This window comes from Lissotriton helveticus, chromosome 8 (assembly GCF_964261635.1).
Source record: "Lissotriton helveticus chromosome 8, aLisHel1.1, whole genome shotgun sequence".
NCBI lineage: Eukaryota > Metazoa > Chordata > Amphibia > Caudata > Salamandridae > Lissotriton > Lissotriton helveticus.
The window spans coordinates 149,946,238-149,966,236 of record NC_136069.1 but is presented as its reverse complement, the minus strand read 5'-3'; the positions used below and the strand labels follow the sequence as shown (position 1 = coordinate 149,966,236).

At 43.1% G+C, this 19,999-nt stretch overlaps 1 protein-coding gene across 4 annotated transcripts in view; it reads left to right on the top strand.

The window, feature by feature from the left end:
* The window catches only part of ACP6 (acid phosphatase 6, lysophosphatidic), a 126,507-nt gene that overhangs the window by 35,517 nt on the left and 70,991 nt on the right, over positions 1–19,999 (top strand). For all 4 annotated transcript variants that reach the window (XM_078656773.1, XM_078656776.1, XM_078656775.1 and 1 more), the window contains exons 5-7: positions 85–164; positions 5,539–5,626; positions 7,685–7,817. In XM_078656773.1, the coding sequence (XP_078512899.1) occupies positions 85–164; positions 5,539–5,626; positions 7,685–7,817 (301 nt within the window). The remainder of the gene's footprint in view (positions 1–84; positions 165–5,538; positions 5,627–7,684; positions 7,818–19,999) is intronic.

Sequence of the window (19,999 nt, the reverse complement as noted above, 5' to 3'; positions counted from 1 at the left end):
TTCTTTTACCCTTTGCCTTTTAGGTTGTCTTTCTAACATGTCCAAACTGGTTCATATTCAGCCTTTCCCTTCTTTTTAATACAGTGTTCGCTCTACAAATGTTGTGCGGAATATGGAGTCTACGCGATGTCTTTTGGCAGGACTGTTCCAGCAGCAGCAAGACGGTTGGTATTAATATGGAGGAGCTGAATGTCTTGCTCTTCAATGATACTACATATTAGTAGAAAATAATTGCTCTGTTTAATATCAGAGCTTGAGTGTTTTTGGCAATAATGCTTTTTAGCTTGCGTCATCTCAGTTTCTCCTAAGTTAGAGATGTGTTCATGTAATCAGTTTTCCTTCTTTTGCTAACCTTTGAAAACAATTTCCTTTGGTCTAATGCTTTGGTGACAGGCAGCCAGTATCCTGCTGCTTGTGCCAATATTTTGCTGCTGCTGCTGCTGCTGCAAGGTGGATTTGAATCATCCATGTGCATCAGAAAATCCAAATATGGCATCTAACTACTTTGAATAGAGGACTCATTCCCGCAGTTGGGAATGAAAGGGAGAGCACTGAGCCAACTGGATACCCAGACGAGATCTTTAGGCGAAATGTAATTCCCACATCCTAATATTCAGAGTGAATTTGACAGAGGACCACATCTATAATGACATGTGTGAATGGGTTACTGCTACTCATGATGTTACGTTATGTTAGGGGAATTTATAGAGTGCATGGCGACCTGAAGTCATCCCAGCGCTGTTGGGCAACACAGACTGTGACCGCAGGCTTCTTAGGGGTTAGTTCACAAACAGGAAGGTTTTGAGCCGTTAATGCGTGTGTGTTTTGGGTATGCCCGTTATTGTATTTCTGGGCCTATTTTTACTGGTTGTCTATGATAGCATTTTACATTTGCTCTGAGATTTTTGCAGAGGAAATATGCATTTGTATTTAGTCTTCCAAAATGTATTAATAAAGGTTTGCTACGAATATACCTAGAAATCTGCAGCTGTTGCAGATTTTTTGTCTTAATGTAAATTCATGTGAATTCCCGTAAGTCGTAAATCTGCACCAGCGTAAGATGATAGATCTCCGGTGCGCTTTAAAAACTTTCTTTAAGAAGAGGCCCTTATTTGTTTTTCATTAATTTTCCATTATTACATTTTTAAAAATATGGGCCTCAGACACATTTATGCAAGGATGCTTTAAAAATTATAGTTTTAGTTTAGAAAAACTGTCATCTGCGGCCTTTTTTAAAGGTACTTTTGGGTACATTTTATGTTAAACCTAAGAAATTGCCCAGTAGTTTAGCAAAACTGTCTACAACCTTTAACTGTAAAGTACATTGTTTGCTTTCAACGTAAATCCGCCAAACTTGCTTCCCTTTTTCTGCATGCATTTACATATACATTCTGGGTGCATTGTAAATAAACACACGTTGTTAGATTTTAGAAAGATATGTACACAATTCTATAGTGGGACCAGTGCCATTAATGCAAGCAAAGCATACAGCTTACTGTGCTTCCTTGAGTGCTTATCACAACAATAAAGGCTTTGCATTAATGAGTCCTATATACCATTTTGAACATCTTACACTGTTGCTCATCTTTCCTTTGCAGTAGGCAGTTCACTTTCCCCTCCCATTCTGTGGCATTGTAAACTGGCATCCAGAGGGTTTGTGCTGCTGGGTGTTCAGCCTTCTTCTCCAGTGGGCAAATATCAATATGCAGGCATGTTGTCTTTGACGCCAAGCAATATTTCCTGAGCATTGGGCAGTAGGAATCCACACCCCAGAACACCTTTTTTAGGGCTGAATGGTGCAATCGACAAATTAAGTGTAGGCATGGGAAGCGCTGTGCTCGTAGCCTTTAATAGAAATTGGGTTTGTCAGACCGTGTCTGGTGGAACTTTCGATCCATGTAGCTAGAAACATATATTTTTTTGTCCATCTGTAGGTTTGGCAGCAGACAACGAATTATGCAGCTCCATTCTTAGTATGCAGCTTCTTTCACGTGGTCCTGATTACATGGTCATTTTAGTTGGGCTCTTCATTTGTGACTACCTTGTTGACTGCTGATGCGACTGTGAGTGCCTGTGTGTCAATATAAATGACACAGTAACAAATCATGTATTTTTGTGTTGTGTACTGTCCCTTGTTGTAGGCTTTTGGTTACAAGGTCTGGGATTTAGTATCCTATGTAAAGAAAAGGTACATTGTGGATGTATCCAAAAGCAACATTTAAGACCACCCCGAATGAAGAGTTTTATGTCTGTTTCAAAATTCACCAGTTCTTGCTAACGTTTACCCTTGCTACTAGTAACACCTGTTTGGGATGTGATGATCACTGATTTTAAAATGAGGGCTTGTGCACCACCGCCTAATAGCATGTAGCCTCAAAACATTGTGTGCTTGTTTTCATCTCCCAACCAATTTCTGACATCCAAAAACAAAAGTCGATATGACTGCTTTAGGGGAATGTGTACCGAAACGGTAAAATATAGATGCACAAGACCATCCTTGGCTGGTATTTGGGTGTCCTCAAAAATCACTGCTCTGTTTGCAAGAGTTTTGCAGTGCGATTTTACACAAGTTCAAAATGTTAAGCTGGCTCCTTTTAGTGTTCCGCTTATGAATACACGGATAAGTCTTCCGAGTTGTAATTGGACTGTTGGTTGACTCCAGTACAGCCAAAGGCCAACAATGGCATTTACCCTTCAAGGGAGATATGGCATAAAATGTAAAAAGGGAAATGTTGCCCTTCTTAGAAAAATTTGACACTTTGCAAGACAAGATGTTTTAGAAATTGGAGACTTCCCTCTTTTGCTTAGTGCATGATCACTCGCGCTTGTAGAAAAGAGTAATGCGGTACAGGCAGTTTCTCCTCAATTAATTTTTTTCCACTCATTGGCAGGGTTTACCTTTTCTATTCTAATATTTAGTCTTTCCAGTCCAATTGTGATCTGTATTGCCTTTCCTATTCATTGCTTTTACTAAATTGCTTTTGGCCATTGACTGTATTCATGTTATGTTTTCTTATATCAGTTTTCTGATTCCATTTGCTCACATTTCTCTAGTGTGCTTCTCTTCCATGACTGGCTATGCAAAATTGAAGCTCAGGTGCCTTTTTAGTTTCTTGCACCATGCCTTTATTTTCAAAGTCACCCCACATCCTCTTCAATGTGTTCTAGTTACCAAGTGGAACAAAATATTGCTGTGTCTTTTGCCTCTGTCTCTTTAAAAATGAATTGACTAAGGAGGCTCGTTGCTCTCTTGTCGCAAAGTGATTTTCTGATAAAATGTGATTGTTTTGGCAGGACTTCAACTTTAGAGCTTTCTTACACACCCTCTATTTCAAAGGTCGATGCTAGTCTGACTCCCATTCACCTCTTGTGCTGTTTCCCTACTCAGTAAGGCTGGTTTAAAACTAAATATAAACTTGAAAGGTAAAACTTGACATACCGTCACACCAATTATATGGGGCCAGTGTGACTTTGTGGCAAGTAAGAATTGCTTGTGACCAATATTGCCACTACCCTTGGAAACACAAGAACCTTTTAGCACTCTAAGCTCACTGAATTGTCAAGCCAAGTACCTTCTCTTTAGGTTTTACACTTCAGGGGTGGCAAGATCTGGTAGACAAAACGTATTGTTGGAGGGCAGTGTGCAGTACAAAGATAAGTTCAGGTCACACATGGTCTGCTCACATTACATATAATGTTCAAGAAGTGAAAACGATAGCTATAAGTCTTTATTTACTTGAAGGAATTATGCTTACCAGCTTAAAGGAGTTTTACGGCATATTTAATACCCATGCATGTGTATTGAGTTAATCTAGACCTTCTCAGTGCCTTTTATGCGCTGCATAAAGTTTCAAGCTTACACTATAGCCAAGACCAAGGTCTACTTTTAGTGTTCTCATTTTGGAAATGGATTCCACAGGAGCAGCAAAGGGACAGAGGCGTCTCTCTTAATGGAGAACCAAGGTCTTGATAAGCGATCATTGGGGGCCTCTGATCTGTGTATGCTCAGTCCTCCTCAAATCAGTACGCTGCAACTCTGGACTTGGATGCTGATTGATTAGGGCAAGGGCTCTGGTTGATGAGTTGTCTACTTCCTCCTCTCCTGCCTGTATAGCAGACCAACGTTTTCCTCTGTCCTGTGGGTATAGATTCTATCCCTGAAAAGGGTGACAGCTAAAGATTCTGTTTATGGACCCATCCTTCTTTTTACTCATGTGTGCAGAGCACCCTAAAGTAAGAGGTGAATTCTGAATCCAGCAATTTGGTCAGCTTTATATCCAGGGCAGTGCAAGTTGGACTACAACCAATGGTCCATTTTGATTAAAACTTGGCCCCAAACTTTCAGGAAAGCCAGCCATGATAAAGTGTATTTTCTTTTCAGTGGGACACGACTGAAGGGTAACTGTCACTTTCTAGTGGTTATTGGCTTCCAGACTCTCATTCCAGCCTCCTTCTGTTTATGGGATTTTCTCTCCAGCAGAATACGACATTGAATAGTATGGTCAGTGTCCATCTCTTTGTCTAAGGTCTCCAGTACTTGATCTTTCCTTTGGCGACCGTCCTTGTTCAGGTTTTGCTCCTGTCAGACCATAGGTTGACCTACTGAAACGGCTTTCTTTTTCATTAAGATGATGTGAAGTCAAAGCCAGCTACTTGAACTTGGATCTACAAAATATTCTACTGGGTAAGCAAATCGGGAGAATAGCACAGAGAAGGGAAGACAGTAGCACGGACAAACGTAAAACCCAATGGCTTGCCTACAATTTTAGGGGCCATATAGGCGCCTCTCTTGAACACCACATACAATTAAGAGAGTCAGAGTCCAGCCATGACATATGTCCCAGATGTACCAGGGCAGTCTCCCCACTTGATTACTGGCAAAAAAAGCTTGTGCCATAGTAGCTGCCACCGGCTGTTAGTAGTGTCATGGCCTGGTCCTGGGGTCTGTAGCTGTATCACTTTTAGAGGTACCCTATCACCCAATTGAGCCTACCACTCCGTTGATGCGCAAGAAAACATTCTGGGTCTCCCAGAATGCGAAAATGGGGAGCATTTCGTCAAATGACCACTGCACCAGAGACTTTCAATGCTACAGTTACCTTTGTGGCTCAAACCTTCTCCCTGGATGCTCATTTTCTGTTTCTGCTTTCCCTCATGCTAAGCTTGCTTTTAATTTCTCACTCCCTGACTACACAGACCCCAGACCTCCACAATATTTTTCTACATGGATTCAGTGCCATTTTAGCTATTGTGTGTCCTCTTGTTCAGGCCAGTGGTTGTCAGCATTTATATGTCTTTAGTATAAGCATTCTACACATTCAAAGACAAATGCACTACATCGGTATGTCGTGTTTTATTTTTCCTTCTCTTTTTTCCCTTAACATTTCTGCTAATGTTGGCTTTTGTGTGTAGAGTGCCATGATTGAGGATTGGGCACAAATCTTGTTTTTTCATGTAACTAGCCTGTTTGCATGAAAGCCTTACCCCTCCTTGAGACACATGTTCTCAATTATGCTTATATGTTTGCTGTTTCTGTAGGACCTGTCACAATTTTCACTACTGAGACAACAAATGAGATCCTCTTTCCCAACTACGATGGCTGCCGGGGCCTGAAGCGAATGACTAAGTAAGTCACCCTTTAAATATCTGACACAGTTTGCTTATTGGTTCTTTGTGTTGTCTAGGATTGAACAGGACTGGAAGACCCTGCAACATGACATCTGTTCTTTGGTTAGGGATGTTGTGGCTAAGACTGTAGAGTAAATAGCTACTCGGAATTCTTTTAGATTGCCCTATGTAATTTCTCGGATGATCAGGGAATATAATACAGCACATACCTTAAGGACAACGCCTCTCTGAAATTGGGTCTGGCACATAAGCAGTCTCCTGTCTACAAGGTGTTTCCTCCAGCCGACAGGCAACGGCCATAAGACCTTCAGAAAATGTGAAATTTTTACTTTCCTCAAAGCAAACATTCTTATTTCTACAGCTAAGCATTGCATCTGCTACGACTAAGAGCATATTCTGCTCTCTTTTCTTTATGGAAAGTCATTCAAACCACTTTCTTGCTTAATAGCCTTTGCTCTCAGAGAGGACTAGTTTCAATTATGATATTCTGGGGTCCCCGTCATCTTCCAGCTCCATTACCTCCCTGCACCTGGTTACCTTTTTCCTTCTCGTGGACAGCCTTTACCCTTATTCTGGATTGTTTCTCCCCGCTCAGAGGAACTATTATATTCTTATTTGTTAGCATATAATCTTCCATCTAAATTACAGCCTGGTGATACCAAAGTTCAGATTGTTGCTTTCAGGGTGCTCTGCATCTTGTTTAATTAAAACATAAAGCTTTACAGTTCGACCTTGAATTTTCTGTACTGATTTGTATTTTCCCTATTGATGATTACAATTATTTTCCATCCAGAAGTCTATAATCTCTCTTCAGTGTTTACATTCTTCATGGGATAGCAGTATTTTATTCAGTTTTCATATTCATGTTCTGGAATTCCATCTGTTCTCAAGGTCTTCTTCAGGGCACAGTGTCTTGGAGGAAGGGGGCAGGAGGCAGGAACATTGTTGATAATGGGTGGATCAAAAGAGAGTATTAAATAGAAGGCATGATGAAAGAGTAAACTTCATCCTCTTTTTCGATAGGGGTTCATAGATCTATGCTCCAAGAATTTCAGAGCACTGCTCCTCTTCTAAAAGATTGTTTGTGTCCAAACATCCCTCTTCAAAAGTAGAGTTTATTAAATTCTCAGGAGCTTTTTACATGTAGTCATTGCCCGCTACACATAGCATTGAATCTTAAATTCCCTTCTCTGCTAGCTAGGAGCGATTTTGTCATCAATGTAAGGTGTTAACTATGATGATGATGATGATGATGATGATGATGAAATGATTACGCACTTGTATAGCGCACGACTACCCGTAGGCATCTCGGCGCTTGTACAAATATCGCCGAGGAACCCTTCCTGGCCTTTCCCTGTGAGGAGCCCACTCCTGGGCACCCCCAAGGTGAAGTCGGGCATCCTCAGCGTTGTTGGGGCCGTTGTAGAGATTAAGCAAGCTATTGCCCAGAGGTGCAGAGTGGGACTCATGATTAGAATAGGCACAGAGGCGAGAATTATCAGGTCCGAGGAAATTGAGCCCGAGACCCGCCGAGGCGGGAATTGAACCCTGGTCCCGGCCAGACTGCTGCATCAGGGTCTGCCGCTCTAAACCATTGAGCCACACTTCTCTACCTGGAAGATGTTATTCTTCCAGCCTGTTTGTTCGTCATGCTATTGTTATTTTGACTTACACAAGGAGATGGTGTTAATTGATTTGTATTCATTATGGTGTTGTATGTAATCTGCACATCCATAACCATCATGTACATGATCAGTTCACAGTAATGTTACCTTTTTTCCTAGGGAGTACATATTAAACTAGATTTCCTCTTTCACTTTAAACATTTTCTCCTAGCTGAAGACTTAACATCCCACTCAATCCAGTGAGTTACTAAATGATCGGTTGTCAATTATACCAGGTTCATTTTCAGATCCTCTTATCCCTGTAAAATATTCCCTTTCACATGTTTTTTTGTGGTTTTCACATGGCGATTGTTGATGTACCCAAAACGCATTACTTCTGTGCCATCGCTTTGTTATCCCCATATTCAGCCGAGTTTCCCATTTCTTTTCAGTAATAGGATGTTATATGCTTCCACACGACCTGGGATGTCGGAGGAGCTAAAGAACATTCAACGAGAATTGGGCATTGACCTTGATGACAACTCTGGCTTCTTTCTTCTTTTTGACAACCTTCATTCTCAAGAGGTGAGTAACCGAACACTTGTAATCCCATTCCGTCCTTATCTTAGTGTTGTGACTAGCAGTACTAAAATGATATTCCGGCAGAGAAATTCCACCTTTCCAATTTGCATAAAATACTGGTGAATGCATACTTTTAATGTACATAGTGCATTGTAGTGGCTAGAAAAACCTAAAACAATTCCACTTAAAAAAAAAATTCAATTTTAGATATCTTATTTTCATTATACCTGGATACTACAGCAATTGTAGAGGAGACCATTATTGCATAATTTGCCTCTGAGCCGCCCTCCTTGTGGCCATTGGCATACCAGATATGGTTAGATTCCAAGATATTTCCTTTATGTCCGTAAATGAGCGCATACACATTTTTAAGTAAAGCAGGGATTTAGCTGTTCTAATTGCTGCAACCACAGTTTAAAAAAAAAAAAAAACTTTCAGGCTCTTCCCATGCCGTTCAGTCTAATTTGATGCACCTGACAGTGTAAAAACTTTAGGTGCCTTTTAGGTAAATATCACAGAAAGGATTTTTTCAGAATTGACTTGTATATTAGGAAGCCTAATTTCTGTATAACCAGGTGTATGCAGATCTGTTTTTAACCCCTCCCCTGCTGGTGACGGAACCACTCCGTCATCAGCTGCGGTCGCGCTGTGCTGATGATGGAGCGGTTCAGTCACGGCCCGCTCGGCACGCCTGCGCGGCGCGGATACCGCGCCTGCGCTGAGCGTTCAATTGAGCGGGCGGGGCCGTGACGGAACCGCTCCGTCATGAGCACAGCGCAACCGCGGATGGTGACGGAGCGGTTCCGTCACCAGCATGCGCCCGCCCCGCCCCCTTAGCACTGCGGTGGAATAGTCGCCGCAGTGAAGGGGTTAACTAGGGAAGTTTAGAGCTACTCATAAGGAAATCTGCCTTAAACTAGTAGATGTAGTCCGTCTTTTTGATCTGAATCTTTTGGCAGGTACCATATGTCCCCATCCTACCAAACATGAGCAGAAATTCTTCTAAAAACACTGTCTAAGGCAGATACATTGGAGTACATTTAGCAGTTTCCTTGTAAAGCGCACAGCAGGCACCCAAGGATGCTGAGCATGTAGCTATTTAAGATGAGCGGATAGGCGGAGTTCTTGCAGTGTCACTGTTTTTAAGTTCTGGGAGTGTGGCAATCTGAGTCAAGGAGGGAGCAAATTGAGCTATTCATGTGATCGAAACTGCCTTATTTTAAATGCCATGCTCTTTATGGAATTCCGACTTCCTGGCCAATACCTGGTGAAGTCCTGTTGCTTTTTGATTGTTTTTTAAACATAAACCTTTTTCATGAAGCATTGGTGGGGGATACTGAACTGTACGAAGTGAGCCTTCCTACATGTTTTATCGCTTAATAGTGTCTTGTGTGGGCTATATGCTACAACTTACCAGGTGGTAATCTTGCTTTTTACCGGCCGCAGAAAAATGCAGACTAGGATTACCTGGAACACCCCTCTGATTGGCGGTAATTAAGAGGGATTCCATAAGGGGCAAATTTTGTTTCACTGTGGGGCCAATACTATATATTTATTTTACCTCATTCCTTCCATCCACTTCACCAAATCCTCCTGGTAAAGTGCACGACTCAGTGGACTACTTCCGAGCCCATGGAGCTACGGGTAGTAGAGATTGGATGTCCTGTTATTAGTAGATGAGAACACAACCCTTGGTTCATATTTTGGGGTATTTAATCTTCAACTATATGATGTCTTCTGTGTGAGTGACAATGGCAGTATTTTGATGTGCGTTTGGCCTACTCATCTAGAGGTCCTATGTATACAGGTGGTCTCAACATCCTGTGGCCTAAAATATTTTCCCAGAGTTACTGTATTTAACTGGACACAATGTTGAGTCCAGTGCTTGGTCTGCTCTTTTATTTTGAGGCACTTAGGAGTCCTGCAGTGCTTCAGGACCTTTCCTATTGGTATTTGACAACGCAGAAAATCTCCTGGGAAGAGCCACTCGGTCCAAGCTCACTGTAAATTCCCCATAAAGTGACTGTTATCCAGGTTGTTGTCACATGCATGAAGGTCTGGCATGGTTACTGTTAAAAACTTTTCAGTTTCAGACTTAGTAACTTTTCAGGACTTTCACTTCTCTTCTGTTGATTGAGCGCAGAGATACTCCTTCGGGAGTCGATTCTAACGCTATACAAACCCACAAATAAATTTTAAAAAATGGTCATATGTGCTGCCCTTCACCCATACGTCGTAGCTTGTGGAAACCCGAGAAGTCTAGTTGCTTTAGGCAATTAAAACATCCAGTGTTTGTGATGTGTAGAAACCTGTGTATGATTACGGGGGGTGTGGGTGGAAGTGGGACCCTGTCTCACTGTGTTCAAGCACTTCTAGATCAGGCTTCTTTGTGGTTTGGTGACTATGCCCTGGTTGAGTCATCCACGGACAAGTGTGGGTAGGACACCCCCTATAATGATTGGGGAGTTTGCTGTGGTGTACGAGCTCCTTAAGCAATGACACATAGCCCCAGCCCAGTTTGTTGTGTAAATGACACGAGGCTCACAGCCTTCTTCCGCAGCTCTAAGCTCGGGGTCACAGCATAGAGATCTGCTGCTGCAGGCATTTTGGGTTTAGCCTGTGTTTGGGTGCAGCCACTACTTTGCGGTAAAGAAATCTGGAATGTTAAATGTTGTGTGTGTGAATAGGGACCTCAAGTCAAGGAGAAATGTTAAAAGTGAGAACACTTTGCATTGTGGATAAGCATAAATAACCGGCAGAATAGGTCAATGAGTTAAATACTTGCTGCTGACTCACATGATTCAGACTCCAAGATGGGGAGATGGAGTACCCTTCATCGACAAATAGTGACGGGAATGTGGTGTGAAGCCCTACACAAAAGACAAGTTGTTATCTTAGTAAATGGCGAGGTGTGGAGTGTTGGGGGTCATTGGGCTTGGACTGCGGCACATCTCCTGGCCTGAGGTTCAGCTGTACGAGAATATCCCATATATTGAACAGCAGTAGTCTCCTGCTCCTTTCTTGCTAGGTTTTAGGTGTGTTGGGTGCAACTGCTGCATATCTCGTTTCACTAGCAAGTGGTACCTGCTGATGTCCGACTAGGGATCCGCTTCAGCCGCGCACAAATAATATTTGCTTCTGCTGTTTGACTTAAGTTTAGCGGCTGCAAGAATTGTGTTTTGACCAGTTCTGGCACAGAGCAGCACAGTTCAATGGCATTGCTGCTTCCTGGCTGGAGTCTATTTGTTTGTACAATGTACAGAGGTGGGGTTTTGGGGCAGTGTCCTCATAGAATCACTTCCAACTCGATGGAGTGAAACCGGCAGTGGGCATAACAGAGGGTTCGTGGGTTAGTACCTTGCTTTTGAAATGTAGATAGTCTGCCTCAAAGTGGGGTATAGTAAAAAGAGCACAGCCCATCTCTGTGACAGTGGCGCTCATATCTGTGGCTTCAACCATGAATCAGACAAACAATACTATTTTTAAGCGGTCTCTCTTATTGTATGGCTGTTGTTTTTCATTTAGAGAAGGTGCAGTCCTCAGCTGGCTCATTCAGGACTTAAAGGTCTCCTGCTTTGCTATGTAAAGTAGGTCCACTGAGGATGGGGCGTTCTGACCCAATGATAAATCTTGCTTCAGTATTTTGTCCTTTTTAAAGGACCATTAGACTATTTTCTGTGGGTAGGGTGGAAAGTAGTAATTTTGTTTCATCAAGATGCACTGATGACTGATAGTGTTTTCTGACGAGGTGCTTGTAAAGTGATTCCTGAAACCTTTTCCTCAAAAAGTCTTTTTCAGAGTGATGGCACGTCAGTTTAGTTAACGACTGTAGCTGTTTTTGGCCAGGGAGCAGGTGACCCTATTTCGTTCTACTTTTAGTTAAAGGCTGCACTGCTGAATGCAGTTTGTGGCCTAAGAGACTCTTGCAGCCAGACTGCCTTAGTATGCTGGTTGGACAGTTGAGAGACACCCTCCCACCCCCCCGGGCATGCATTATGGTCAAGAGTTTATTCCATTGTGGAGATGCCTGACAGCACAAAGGATCCGCACAGTAAAATTGACTAGATGGTGTTGGGTAGCAGGGAGAGTTAAGCAGGACAGACACTGCTTCCGCTTCTTGGCCCACATGTTTCAAGGGGCTGCCTCCATACTTTATCATGAAAGATATTTTGGAAAGGAGATCTATGCAGCAGGCTGCTCTGGATTCTGGGATCGCTCTTAGATCGACTCGAGGGCTGTGAAATATGTGGGATAAGGGTGAGCCATGGGTGAGACCAGCCTGATAGTTACATCATCCCCCGTTTTTAAATAACCCCTGGGTGAAACGTGCTCCATCACTGGCTCGAAAGAAGTGGATGTGCCTTAGGACTGCCACAGATTTGGTAGGGAAGCTTGAAGATCATCGTGTATTCTGTAATATGGAAGCTTGAGGGTTATCGTGGATTCTGTGATAGGGAAGCTTAAGAATTATCATGGATTCAGTGATGACAACTAACCCTTTTAAGAGAGAACTTAGTTTCTGTATTAAGCAGAGTTCACTTCTGCCTGAACTTCCCATCTTGCAAACTATTTAGTCTTCTTATTTGATATATGTTCATGTGTCTAGGCATGTGCCATCGATTTAGTTCAATGAGGATTTACATGATTCCGCCAAGTTTCTAATGTGTACTTGCTTTGGCTACTGCTTCAATGGGCAAGGTCAGTAAGTGGTACCAGATTGATTATTTATTGTCTCATCCGGGGAATCGTGAATTTCCTCTCGTCGCCAAAATCGCCTGGCCAAATTTTCGTTCTTGTTGAATTCACCGCAGGCTGCCCCACTAATAGTGTTTACCTTCAACTCTCTAAACATGATATGTGGAACGGAACTATTTTAATAATGTCATTGATGTTTTGTTTGTATTTGTATGGGTAGGCTGGTTAGATTATATCCTTATATAAGCCATGATAAACAAGTATTGGCAAAGGTAGTGGGTCTGGTGTTTTAAAAGTGTAATTTTACTCCTAGATGTCCGCTACTTCATCATTTGAAGTTGCCGGAACATTAAAGAGCTCCTGTTGCTAGTGTTTAGTGACCTGCCTTTATGGATGAGCCTGATAAATTAGGTTTTACAAATCCTGGGTTGGATCCTATGCAAAGGGAGCTTTACTCTTTTCTCCATGAAACCATGCTACCTACCTCCGTAAACCCACGGCCGTCAATAAATAAAACAGAAGGAAAGGTAACCAAAAGGTAAATAAGAAATTAACTCTGCGATAAGATATTTCTGGAAAACCGCAAACTTTCCGATGCTTCTTTTGGCGTGCAGACTCATGCTCTATTACGTCCCAATTAAATGCACTATTCTGCCTGAATGCACACGAGGCGTATCCCTGCTCCCTTGGTGCACAGCTTAGTATGTTGTGCAAGACATGGATGTACAAGGCGCAGCTGCTACTCCTTGATTGGAAACTCCCATATGATGTGATATATCATTTATACAGGTGACGGTGTTGGGATGACATCACAAGGCGAAGCACTTTGCCGTGCCTATCATTAATACTACACATCACTTCTGCTGCTCATTAAAAACCATGTGTCCTTCTCACCCCAGCCATTCCATAAATTGGGATCAAGTGTGACAGAGGAGAAGGGGTGGAATCGCAAGGGGCGGAGCTTGAACAGCAGAGTCTGAGGGCCAGATTTATCACTTACTCACGCAGCGCAGTGTAGTGCAGCAGCTGCAAACGCTGTGCTGTGTGACAAGAACGGAGGAGAGTGCCATATTTACAAAAATATGGCACTCTCCTCCCCTTTCCCTTAGCGCCGGTGCTGAAATCAGCTGCTGTGCGCTAAAGACACAACTTTGCGCCATAGTGCAAGGGTGTCTCCGTGAGTCTAGCATAGGTTTTGAACTGTAAAGTTACCCTTCCAGTTCAAAATGCTATGCATAGACTAACTTTAACCCTTTTCCCTTGTTGTATTTGTGCAGGACACATACAAAGACGGAAAAGGAAGGAGAAATGCAGGCATTTCTCCTTCGTTGCACCTACTTCAAAAGGGTGCAGTTTTCTGATGCTAAACCCTTTCAACTTTTATTTATTAAGTAGGGTTTAGCGTGGGTGGTTGCATGGGAACGCCAGGCGCCACCAGGCGCTCCCTTGGCCCTAAGCAATGCACAGCCGCGCTATGTGCTGCTTTGAGTTACTTTCGTGTTATTTCTACTGCTAAACAAGCTTAGCGCTGGAAAGTAAATCGGAAAAAAAAAGATTCTGTGCCGATGTGCGTCACTTTTGTGACGCAAACATGGCATGAAATCTTTGTAAATCTCCACCGAAGAGTCAACGTATACATTTATTTCAGGTTGACATCTTTCAATTGAATATATCAAACCGCATCTGGCATCAAAGGCATATAGATAAATGCAGTCTTATGTAAATACCACTTAATGCCTGGAAAAAAGCAATGAACAGACAAGTGTGTGAAATATCTTTTGCTCAAGACTCTAAGCCCCTTCGCTCAATCTAACCTAGACCCATTGAACAAATCGTACATGTCAGGAAAAGCCCAACCCTACCTAAGCGAGACCTAGCACCTCAAGCCTGAAGTAAAATACTTTTTATGAGACTTACTACATTATGTATCGCTGGTTTTAATCCATCATGGGCCCGTAAGGGGGAAAATACAGAATGTAGGCTGTGCTCCTCCATGAAGGAATCCTGGTTGCACCTCTTATGCTGCTGCCCCAATCTCAACAATGAACGTCTGCGACTCCTTAGTCCGATCTGTACTGTCAACGGACAAAGACTTGCAGCGAAGCTTCAGCCTTATGTTTTTCCAAATCAAAAACTATGACTTTAGCAAGATTGGGAAAATTCACACATTTGATCAGGGTTGCTTTAAAGCCCTCGCATGAACACCATCCAGCTTTGGCAACTGGCACGCCAAACCCTGCTGAAGCAAGCGGACTGGTCCCCGACAGGCACTGAGGCGTATGCCCCTTCTCACCAGACCCATTAAGTCCATGAATTTAAAAATTTCTAATGAGGTGTTTTTAATCAAAATGAATTTCAAACAACATTGTGGACTGTGTAATGTGTTTAAGGGCACATGGCCACTTCAAAGCCAGGATATGGATGGAATCTGAGGGTGCAGTGGGAAGGAGGGTGGCATTTGTTAAGCACAAATGATTCTTTTAATGGCGTTTGTTTTTACTGAAATGATTTTAATTAATCGATCAGTTAATAAAAAATTCAATTCAGTCTTGTAGCAATAGTCCCCCCCTCTGTTAGCCATAGAAGGCGTAGATATTTGGGGCAGGTAAGCTCATTGAGTTCTGAGCTTAACAGGGAAAGGAATGGGCGCCAAAAGTCAATGAAGGTTTGCCCCACATTTAACAGTGAGAGGGAAATATGTTCCATGCTCAACACATACCACATTCTGTGTAGCCACCCTTAGTAGGTGGAGATCTGATCTGACACCCAGTGGGATAGTATGTTCTATACATTTTTTTTAAACTGCTGCAAAGAAAAAAGCAACAAGGATAATACGTGACAGTAAATCTGTTCTAGATTACTACATTTGTCACAAAGAGACTGCATTTTAAATATCCTACAGGGCTAAGACACCTGCTGCAGATATCTTAGTATGCCCAACAATTCTGAGAAGATTATAACAGTGGTGTGATAACTCTAGTGGTTAGCACAGTTCTGGGAGATTTCTATGTTTTGTTCAGTCACAATTTTGACTCGTGTAGTAGCATAGAGGGTTAATATTCCTGCTTTAAAGCACATCGTGAAACTTGCAGATCATAGATTTGAATTTCATTTTGATAGGTAAGTGAGCTGCTGGTTTTCACTCTGAGATCATTTTGTCACTTCTTATTTATACGTTGCAGTCCTTCCGGTATAACACAGGGATCTATTTACTGGCACCAAATAGCTGCACACAAACTGTAAGTCTTGAGTTTAGATCCTTTGCGCCAAGACGCCCAAGGGTATATGCCGCGCTCTATAAAATTAAAATCAAATTGTCTTTCTTCTTTAAACTGTTTTTCTAAGATTACAAAGAAGGGTTTCTTTAGGAAGTAGTAAAGTCTTGTTAATACAGACAACCACAATCACTGTGCTGCGTTGTATATCCTGACTTTGTGTTTTTCACAACTGTTCACGCTTAGCATATTCTACAAATATGGTTCATAGTTGATTCATACACGTTACAGCCCCTATTGTCTTATGTAATATTTCCTGCACATTGATTTATACACTTGTATGACTCATTGTGTTTCTGTGCTTGATGCAAAGTGCTTTGACAACACACTCTGGGATGAGTCACTTCATAAAAGAATTTAAAAAAAAAATAATTGTTGGTGCCATTTAAATAAATATTTGTAGAATTGTACATACAGACAGATTATTTTTGCATTATTACAGTGCAGGCACACCTCTTACATAGGGAGCTGAACAAAGTTAAAAACCTGTCTCCAATAGTTTCTCTTAAGCACTTGTGAACTCATAATAAGCTTTGCGCCTCTGTTTCCTTCCATTGCATTGGCGTCTAGGTTTTAGCCTCCAGAAGACTCGCAGCCAAGATGATGGCCTTTTAATTCAGGCCTTTGTTTTGTGATCAGTTGGATGTTAATATGAAAGTCCCCTTCCTGCCTTCAAACTGCTACCCCAAGTATGTGGGTGTTGCTGAACTACATCCCATGCCATTGAATAACACCAGGACAAATTGAGCGTGTTTTCCTGGGTCAGCCGGATCCGGCCCATGAGTAGTTGCTGAAACCACAATCTGGTGGGATCCCCCAACTTTTCAGCACTGCAGCTATCAAACAGGGAAGTTAATTTTTCCAATGCTGCTTTGTTGGTGTTCGAAGTTTGAGCAGAGTAACTCAGAAATTTTGTAAAATAAAACTCAGATCTACCAGGCTCGTGATATCCGAGCAAAAGAAACTTAGCAAAATGGCCTGCTGGTATTATGACCACATGCGGCCAGTCAGTACACAAGGCGGGCCTGTCCTCCATATGTAGCGCTTTGAAGCGGACTCGCTGCTGTGAGTTGCTGTAACAGCATGGGTTGCCAGTTAGAGGCATGTCCTGGCTTTTTGCGGAATGATATTATATATCTGTGTGCCTTAAACAGTTGAGAGCCTGATTGGCAATATGGTCAATTGGGAAGCTAGGGGGCCTTGCTGGGATTCAAACACCTTTTATGCTATTCCAGATCTCACTAGTGGATGCAGTCGTCCATTGAGCTATCTTACTTTCAGATGTACAGGTGACGTATTCCTGTGCAGGACTCCTCTCTTTTTCATTAAGATAGTACAGTGTATGGATGAGTTAAAAAGAAAAAGGAAAACTTCCTTTCGAGATTTACGTGTAATACTTATAGTGGACAAGCAAATTTGGTCCCCTGTCTCTTAGTTCCAAAATCTCTCTTGTGTGTACGCTGCAGATGTTACTGGCAAGTAAATCCCTATTTCTCATTCTGCCCTGGTGAGCCACTCTTGGTTTGGCTTAGTTTGATGTTGTCCTGAGTACAGCTCAAAGTTTCTCTTTTCTAGATGTTATACAGCCTGGGAGACGTGCTGGGGAGAGGACTAAGGAGACATCAAGCGAGTCGAGGTGTTCCTTAACACCAACAGATTGGGAAGCAGACCAGTCTAACGTTGGGCGAACTTTCACATCTGTCCAGTCTCTGCTCAGTCGTCTTCCCCTTATTCCTGCATATTTCAGAGACGGAATTCAGCAGTTCTCCTCTGTAACATCTTCTCCAATAAAACAAAAAGATTTGGCAGAGAATGCGAGGGGCACATCGCCTATATCTGATATCCAGTGTTCTCTTTCATTGTGTATCCTGGCAAAAGCGTGATCCACAAGGTGTATTTTCCAGAGAAAGCCTGAAAGAAAGAGCTCGCTTTAAACAAAGGAAAACGGGAAAAAGATGTAGCGGGAACTTCCCTACTGATTCCAGTAGTGCCACCCTGGGATGAACATCCTTAAAGCACTAATCCATGACAACCCGCTCCTACTCAGCCGGCTTTATTTAAATCACTCCCATTTTTAGGTCACGCCTGACACAGCGCATGCTCTGTCACTTGTGAGCCTGTTAACATAACTGTTAGACCTGGCACTGTTGGCGTGGGTCTCCCTTCCATTTTTTTGCTGTTGCCTCATGTTTTTTGCTGGTTATCGATGCTTTGGTCACTGTGCCACTGCTATTCAGTGCCACAGTGCAAGTGCTCCCTATGGTAAGTTGATGTATGGATTAGTGATTCCATGATTGGCTGGTTTGGTTTACGTGTCAGACCCGAGTACAGTGCACTGAGTGTGCCCGGGGCTTGTAAACCAAATGCTGCTGCTGGGCTTGCAGCACCGGTTGTGCCACACACAGAAGCAGCCTGTAAAAGTGGGTCTCAGGTCTGCCATTGCATAGCTTTTGTGCAGTCTGGTACTGCCATGTTGACTGGGCAAGTGCACCCACTTGCCAGTTCCTAAACCTTCCCTTTTCTGCATATTAGTCACCCCTATGGTAGGCCCAAGGGCAGAGTGCATTGATTGTAGGTAAAAGGTAGGACATGCCTTGGTGTGTGTGGCATGTCCTGATAGTGAATTACAGCCATTTTCGTTTTTCATTATTGCAAGTATACCTGTTCCCCATAGGCCAGAATGGGCAGGTTGATTATTACATCTTATAATTCTAACTGACTCAGGGAACTAGGTAGAAATTCAAGTTTAGTATAACTGGACTCAGAATGATAAAATACATCTTTTAGTGAAGGTGGTTTCAACATTCTGTTTGTAAAATCCCACTTTAGAAAGTAGGTATTTTCTTCCCTAACTATCCAAGCCTTCCTCTGCTAGGTTGTGTTTTCCTTGTCTGGAGTTTGAGTGACAGGGGCTGGGGGATTCCAGGAGACGGGGCTGAATAGAGCTTTCTGCATGTAGATGGGTGGGAGGAGTGCACCTGGGACCTGAATAGGGCTGTGCCTGCCTTCCACAATGCTGGCTCCACCTCCTGTGGTGCGTCTGATGTCCCTGGCCCACACTGTCAAAGGAAAGGAGTCTTGTCAACAAAGTGCTCCAGGACTGGGTACAGGACCCTCTGCCTTCAGAGGGCAAATGATTTGCTAGTATACATATTGTAACCCAGACCCAAGAACTTTAGATCACTTTTGGGAAACAAGAAGAACCATTGCTGAGGAGAGGAATCGGAGAAACTGAGGAGGAGACTATCCCTAAGCTGAGTGCTGTTTGGGGGATTGGCCTGCACTGGTTGCTTGACTACCAAATTAACTTGTAACGGATCTCCGAGGGCTTGAGATAGAGCTTTCCTCCTGCTGAAGTCTCCGGGAAAACAGACTTCACCAACCAGCTGCCCTCCCTTCCCTTGCTGGGAATTGAAGTGCCTGCTACTGAGCTGGGCTTTCTGAGAGACTACGTGTCGCTGGGAGTTGGAAGCGCGACTCAAGACGAAGAAGCCGCCGCAGCCGTTGTCGTTGCTTCACCGGGGAAGAGTATCCCCGTCGCAGCAGACGCCGTCGCATCACCTGAGAAGCGTGTCGCAGGGCCTGTCGTGGCTCAGGAGAATCGTTGAGTCGCCGCACGGCCGTCGGGTATGCACTCATCGTTGTCGCATCAAGAAGAAGACGCCATTTTGTTTCATTGCCCCGGATCTTAATCGCATCACGGCGCTGCTGGTCGTGTCGCCACGGAAGCGAAGTAAGAAACCGATGCATCACCTCCCCACGCGGAGAAGAACTGGCGCATCCCCTACGCAGCAGTAGGGACCCGACGCATCACCATTCTTGCGTGTAAGGAACCAACGCATCACCTTCCCTGCAACACTTTCGTTGTATACGTTACGCATCCAAAGGTACATTGAACTCAAAGTGTTGCATTTTACATCTAAAGAGAACTAATTATTCCTACCTTTTTAGAAGTACAGTGTTGTGGATTTTTGGCATTTGTGGTCTTGTGTTAGGTCTATATAAAAATACTTATTTTTATACTAAAACTTGTGGTGTGTCCATCTGTAGTGTTGTTACTGTATGTGTTCACAAATGCTTTACAGACTGCCTCTGAGATAAGCCTGTCTGCTCATGCCAAGCTACCAAGGTGGTGAGCAGGGGTTATTTTAGGAGTGTAGCCCCTTACCCTGACTAGAGGCAAGGGTCCCTACTTGGTCAAAGGTTCCTACCTCT